Genomic DNA, 6,964 nt, shown 5'->3' with positions numbered 1-6,964 from the left:
TCAGCGATGAAAGTTGTCATCCGCAAAGCCGTTCTGCAGACTTGCGTGACGATGAACAAGTTCGTGTACCCGGGTGCACATTGCTTGTGCGCTGTCTGCCCTGACCCATGCGACGGCGCTGCGCATGACAAAGTGCCGACAACTGCGATGGCGATGAACGCGGGCCACACAAATGCCCAGGTGTACGCAGACTTGATGGCAAGAGACGTATTGAAGAATAAAAGCAAAAGGCTTTATTGGGAATAAAAACCACGTTATATAAGACGTGGTGCATAGCGCGATATTAAACGACGTCAGGCATGCCGAGGGACGAGTAGGCAACAATGCCGCTGTGGTTCCAGCCGAACAGTGGAGGCCGAAGGACAGGTCAAGGTGGCTGAAACGAAAGAAAAGCATGACGCCGTAATGACAAGCCGCACTCAATCGGTTGGAACAGCGTAGCAGTACGAAATGAGCACGGGGGAAGACGGGAACAGAAAACGGAGTGGAAACAATACAACGCGAATCGTGCGAAGAATCGCAAAGGATGCGGCAAGAACGGGGGCAGAAGTTCCACATTAGGCGAAGTATTGTGTAGCCATGGCAGTAAGATTGCTAATGCGTAGGAGCGTGGAATATTAAACAGCAGCAAGACACGTTGCGAACGCACATCCGAGTTAACAAGTGCCACACAAACCCGCGTAGGCGTATGTATATTAAGCGGTTGCAATATGAGGGCGCCGGTTCCGGAATGCTGCCGCGCCCTGTATACATTAGGCAACTACTCACCGTTTTCACGGTTCCAGCAGCTGTATTCCCGCTCAAATGGGCGTCGCTCTCAGGTGTGGTAGAACTCAGGCCACTCGAGCTGCCACCCTCCTGTGGCGGAGCGCCTTCGCGGCTGTCTGAAGACGTTGTCATCGGAGAGATGACCGTCAGGCTGCTGCCCGTCGGAGAGAGGACGGTGGAGAGGCGGCCTTCCGTATCGGTAGTGTCGCCCAGGGACGACGTCACACCTGCCTCGGAATCTGAGGGACTCTGGACGGCAGTCCCGGGAACGAACGGCGGAGATGTTGATTTCTCCGCTGTGGCGGCGTCTTGCTCCGGCCCTTGCTGCTGATCGGGTTGCTGTTGGGGCTGCAGTACAGGACTCTGCTTCTCTGGCACCTGTTCCGGTCGCTGCGGGGATTCGAAGAGCCTCCGTAGTCGACTACGCAGTCTTTCTCGAGTATGACTGCAGCACTTGCAACCGCAACAGCTCATCAGTTGGCCCATGGCTTCGTTCTCACGTTGACAGTTGCAACGGGTCTCGCTTCTGATGTCAGATGATGCGGCGACCGGACTTCAGCGCTGCGTGTTGTACAGCCTCGTGTTGCCAGCGCTTCCAGTTTTAAGAGTTTTGGCGAGTGACGTCAATCGAGCTAGTGACCAACAGTGCGCGAGTTGCGTTTATCGGAACGGCTACGTCATGCAGTTAGGTCGCGCGACCTTCGAGTGAGACAAGAAACTATACATCTTTCCGGTGATATCATGGAATTACTTTCGCTGGACTCGTCGCACTTGTAACATAGGGCAATCGGTGCGTAGATTGAGCAGTGACAGTATGTATCAGCGCTCGATGAATGGTGTCTGATAACCAGCGGGCTCGATTCCGCGCATGCATAATTCTAGGTCTGCCTTGAGCAAAACTAACAAAACGATCTTCGCGTCCATTCTCCGACAACTTGCGCACATAACTCTTCCAGTGTCGGTTGAAAAAAAAAAAAAAAAAGCCACATCTCATGATTCTGCACCCGCTTTCTCGAAGTAGGGCTGAGCCTCTAAACGCCTATCAATAGCAGCAAAGGTGCGGATTCACAGTAGACTAGTTGGCCGCTCGTCTTATACGCGCGGCGGTTATCAAATCAGCGATTCCTGATTCGTGCTCGTCCATGCTCGACGGTGAAAGCTGTTGGCGTGGTCCTTTTTCTTTTTTCTTTTATTGTTAAAACGTGTATTCTGTTATCGTCCAGTACACTTCGTGCGTCATCGCGCGAATTTCGAATCTTAAAGGTCCGTACGCCACGTGGTGTAAAAGCTGTGAACTAAAGGCGATGTCCGGAATTGCTGGGGTTGGCATTTGGCAATGGAACTGCATGGGGTACTCCAGCAAGAAAGCTCCTCTGCAGCAGTTTTTCAGGTCTTTGGCGGTCAAACCTCAGGTCATGGACCTATTCAGAAATCGCAGCGCCGCGCCTTCCCCTAGCGGATCGGCGCAAGGCACTATGGGAAGCCGGAGCGCCGCTGGCGTGTCGTCTGCTCGCCTCGTTTGCAGTTCGCGGGCATGCGGGCGTACGAGTGCAGTAATTTTGGAGCAACAGCGCTTTTTTGTGACTTCGCTTCAAACTTTGCTGACACAAGAGGCGTGCCAAAGAAATATAGATAACAGCCAGCAGGCAGTAATGGTTGTACGTTTATTGATAATATAATAATAAAGGGACACTAAAAGGCAAATAAAAAGTCAAGCTCATGTGATAGAGTAATGCTCTAGAACGTCTAAGGCGTCAATATAACCACGAACAGAGCTTTAGTAATCGAGAAATTGAGGTAAGTGCAGGTCACGATAAGAGACTCGCCAGGGACGTACAGGTACATACCCGATAAAGACGGCACTCCTCAAAAAAATTATTTCACTAGTACTCAACCACGCGGATTAAAAAGATCGTTTCATTGGATTATAAGACGGAAGAAAATGCTACTTGTCTACTTCTATTAGATTCTTAGAAAAAATAACTTTTTGGCGTTACCCTTGATAAGGACATGGTTGGTGTAGACGTTTCGTTTTCGCTCGACTCTGAGCTGCGCGCTTTCGAGTTTCAGTAGCTCCGTTATCGCGTAGTGCTGCGCATGTGTTACTGGCTTCGTCGCGCGACGTCGCATTGCTGGAGTCCTCGCTGCTTTCGCACTCAGAAAAGCCGGTGTCGAGGCAGCCGTCGTAGTACGCAACGACGCGGGCAACGCGGGCCCTCAGCAGCACGCCATGCTAATCGGAGCTTAAATCGCTGAAATCGAGCCCAGCGTCGTGAGCCAATGTGTCGTTGTCAGTGTCGTCAACAAGGTCCATTGCGACGAGCGTCGACGATCATCATGTTTACAATTCGGCGCACGCTTTTTCTTCCGCTTTCGCACTGCCCTCGGCTCTGTCTTGGCTCTGTTTCTGGCCACGCGTCTGCGTTTTCTGCAAAAAAAGCCGTATCGCCGTCTGCGGGCGGCCTTTTACTCACCGGCGGCACAACGTCACTATGAGACCACGACGTTCGGGAGGGCGGGTGATTTGAATGGCGCTAGAGGTACGCGGACGCTTCAGACGCAATTTTGTCATAAAATAAGTATTTTCTTGGCATGAAACAACTGTTTCTATATGTTTCTGTGATCGTATTTTAACATTCCACGTTGACTTCATATATGCCTTTAGTGTCCCTTTAAGTAGCGATATGCACTAGATAAAGTGCTCGTTGAATAGGAAACTTTAGGCGGCTGCGAGTGCATTTGTGTGCTGCGATCATTTGGTCCCCTACGCTTCGTTTATCCTGCTTCCTGGTGTGGGTATTATTTTCTCATTCGTTTTATTACAAACGTACGGATGCGCAGATACTTTGTGGCCCGGCAAAACGTTGTACATAAGAAGTTGGCGCGCGCTAAACAGATCCGTGTTTCGCACGTCACTCTGCCACTGTGAAAAGTGCACCGAAGGTTTTGAGGCCGACTGTGTCGTGCACATCGAGCAACTAATACGGCTGTCTCGAATGGTGCCTCTTAACTACTGTTCACGCGCGACGCTGCAAGTGGTAGAGTAACCCATCAACACATGCGTAGGTTGGACGTAATGTGCCAGCGGGTACACGGAACACGTAATGAACGCGTAATCGCAAAAATGTGGCGTTAACATATGCCAATGCGCTTCTTGCATTATATATATATATATATATATATATATATATATATATACATACCTACATACATACATACATACATACATACATACATACATACATACATACATACATACATACATACATACATACATACATACATACATACATACATAGATATGTACATACATACGTGAGTTGCCGCCGACGGTGTTGTTATGGTGCTCGGCTACTGGCCCAAAAGGCGCGGGTCCGACCCGGGCCTCGGCGGCCGCATTTCGACAACAAAGCGCTGTTGCTGCAAAATTACTGCACTCGTACGCCCGCATGCCCGCGAACTGCAAACGAGGCGAGCAGACGACACGCCAGCGGCGCTCCGGCTTCCCATAGTACCTTGCGCCCATCCGCTAGGGGAAGGCGCGGCGCTGCGATTTCTGAATAGGTCCATGACCTGAGGTTTGACCGCCAAAGACCTGAAAAACTGCTGCAGAGGGGCGTTCTTGCTGGAGTACCCCCTGCAGTTCCATTGCCAAATGCGAATACTCTCTTTCGATCTATCGATTATTGGGCGGACCGGATGGACTACCGCCTAACGGGGTAGTTAGACGCTAGCTTACGGTGAAACAAATAAAGCAATACACCCGCACACGCTATCTTAAGGCAACAAAGCTGCTGGATTCGAGACCCTCGCTATGTAATGAACGAGAAGAAATGAAAGAGGGGGCCCGGTTTTTATCAGTCATATCATAGGAATCCAACAAACGATGACACCAAGGACAGCAAAGAGGAAATTATCCGAGGTTTTTAATTGAATTGAAGAAATGACAAATGAATGGAAATGAAAGTGGATGAAAAAACAACTGGCCGCATAAGCAGGTGGGATACGAACCCACGTCTTCACATTTCGCATACGATAGTATTACCAATTACGCTACCGCGGCGCCGTTTCGCAGTCAGTTTATTGGGTATTAATGTTTCTCTACTATATATAGAACTAACCTTAGGAGTGTTAGCCAGCGCCACCACTTACGGCCTTGGCCGCGGATGTGGACCATCCTTTCTGCAGGAGGCGTCACGTCTACGTGAACTTTGGTTTCGTATCCCACGTGCGGCCAATTGCTTTTTTATTCAACTTTCGTCCATTCAATTAAAAGCCACGGGGTAATTTCCCCTATGATGTCCGCGTTGTCATGTCTAATAAAAGTCAGGCTCCTCGGTTTCCTTTCTTCTGGTTCATTACACAGCGAGGGTCACGAATGCGGCAGCTTTGATGCCTTCAGGTAGCATGTGCGGGTTTATTGGCCCGTGCCCTTCACCCAAAAATTTCACGTAGACGCGACGCCAGCGTCAGAAAGGATATTCCACATCCGCCACCATGCAAGGCCGTTAGTGGTGGCGCTGATTAACACTGCCGAGTTACGACAGTTCAAGTAGATGAACATAAATGCACCAGAAAGTGGATGTAGTGATTCATAGTCTTCAAACAATGCGTGTATCTGTGCAGCTGGACGGTTCTCTATCATTGAAAGATGTGGGTGCCCAGAATGTTGAGTAAAAAGTATAAAGACATGCCGACATGTTTCCGTTCTCTAACCAAATTAGAATAATTTTGTGATATATCACCTAACAGGAGATCATGTGTTTTTCTGTCCTTAAGGTTTTTGTCTATGTACCCATAATGCATGTTCGACAGAATATTCACCTTTGTTTACATTGCGCACGAAAAACCCCTTATTGTCTCTAATTACTAATATTTGCATTCATAAATTTAAACATGTTTTCTCAATCACATTTTTTTTCTCAGTGTAAACGTCGAAGGATCCTTTTCTAGTTGTTGATCATGTTTACACAACTGCTCTATGTGTAGTTGTTCACTTTCGTCTGTAAACGTTGTAAAGCACTGCATAGCTCAGCTGTTTATAACCGTGAATATGGAATAAAACCTATCTGTGCTCTCTAGGGTGGTGATCGACGTTGATGAAGCTACACATGCATATTTAAAAATTTATTAACTTCTTTTCTTTCGTTGGTTTTACGTGCCAAATTCAGTTCTGATTATGAGGCACGCCGTATTGGAGGGCTCCGGATAAATTTTGACCACCTGGGATTATTTAACGCGCACAACAACGCAAGCACACGCGCGTTTTTGCAGTTTGCCTCCTTCGTTATGCTGCGACCGCGGCCGGGATTCGATCCCGCGATCTCGTGCTCAGCTGTGCAACGCCTTAGCTAACTGAGGCACTGCGGTGGGCAAAATTTATGAACAAGTAAATAGAACATTTTATTACTTACTTATTTGTTTATATATTTATGAATACTCAGGTCTTCAACACAAGACCATTGCAGGTGGGTATACACATACATACAGTAATATATTGAGACAGAAATGAAACACATTCAGGCAAAAACTTCAACAACGCATATACACGGCATACAATTGTTGACGAATGTAATCACGCGCAAGACCGTAACGGAACATTTATTTCAATGCAAGATTTACAAGCATCGAATATGGCTCAACACGCACACAGAAAATTATATCACAAATTATTGAATATGCGCCTCAAACAATAACAGTGAATAATTGTGTGTTACTACACAATCAGTAAGGTTGTTCCAGCCGGTCATCGTTCTAGGAAAATAGGAATATTTCTAATAGTTAGTTCTTCCTAATAATGGTTTTACTGAGAGAGAATGTAGCATGCGTGTAGCGTAACCACTGGAATAACTAATCATTTGCGATGTGTCAACATTGTAGTGCTCATTTACCACCTGGAAAAAAAGAATTTTATGCGACCAGTACTATTCCTCTTAGTAACAGACAGTGAACCGCATTTTCTTAGAAGGTCCGTGATGGATGTATGTCCATAGGAATTATAGATAAATCTCACTGCTTTTTTTTAACCCTTTCGAATTGGTAAATGTTAGTTTTGGCTCATAAATAAACAGAAATCATGGGTTTTAGGTGCCGAACAACGATTAATTATGAGGCGCACCTTAGCGGCGGCCTCCGGATTAATTCTGACGTCATTGGGCTTTCTTCACATGCGCCCATTGCATTGTAAACGGGAATT

The 6,964-nt window shown here is 47.4% G+C and overlaps 1 protein-coding gene across 1 annotated transcript; it reads right to left on the bottom strand.

Moving 5' to 3' along the window:
• Window positions 1-216: 216 nt before the first annotated feature.
• LOC119452416 (uncharacterized) lies at window positions 217-1,357 on the bottom strand. Its single transcript, XM_037714590.2, has 2 exons — window positions 769-1,357; window positions 217-376 (listed from the first exon to the last, which is right to left on the bottom strand). Exons 1-2 carry the CDS (start codon window positions 1,252-1,254, stop codon window positions 368-370), a joined length of 495 nt encoding a protein of 164 aa, XP_037570518.1. The 5' UTR covers window positions 1,255-1,357; the 3' UTR covers window positions 217-367.
• Between the last annotated feature and the right edge of the window lie 5,607 nt (window positions 1,358-6,964).

Source organism: Dermacentor silvarum, chromosome 1 (assembly GCF_013339745.2).
Source record: "Dermacentor silvarum isolate Dsil-2018 chromosome 1, BIME_Dsil_1.4, whole genome shotgun sequence".
NCBI classification, from domain to species: domain Eukaryota; kingdom Metazoa; phylum Arthropoda; class Arachnida; order Ixodida; family Ixodidae; genus Dermacentor; species Dermacentor silvarum.
Note: the sequence above shows the minus strand (reverse complement) of the source record. Positions and strands in the feature narration are given on the sequence as shown.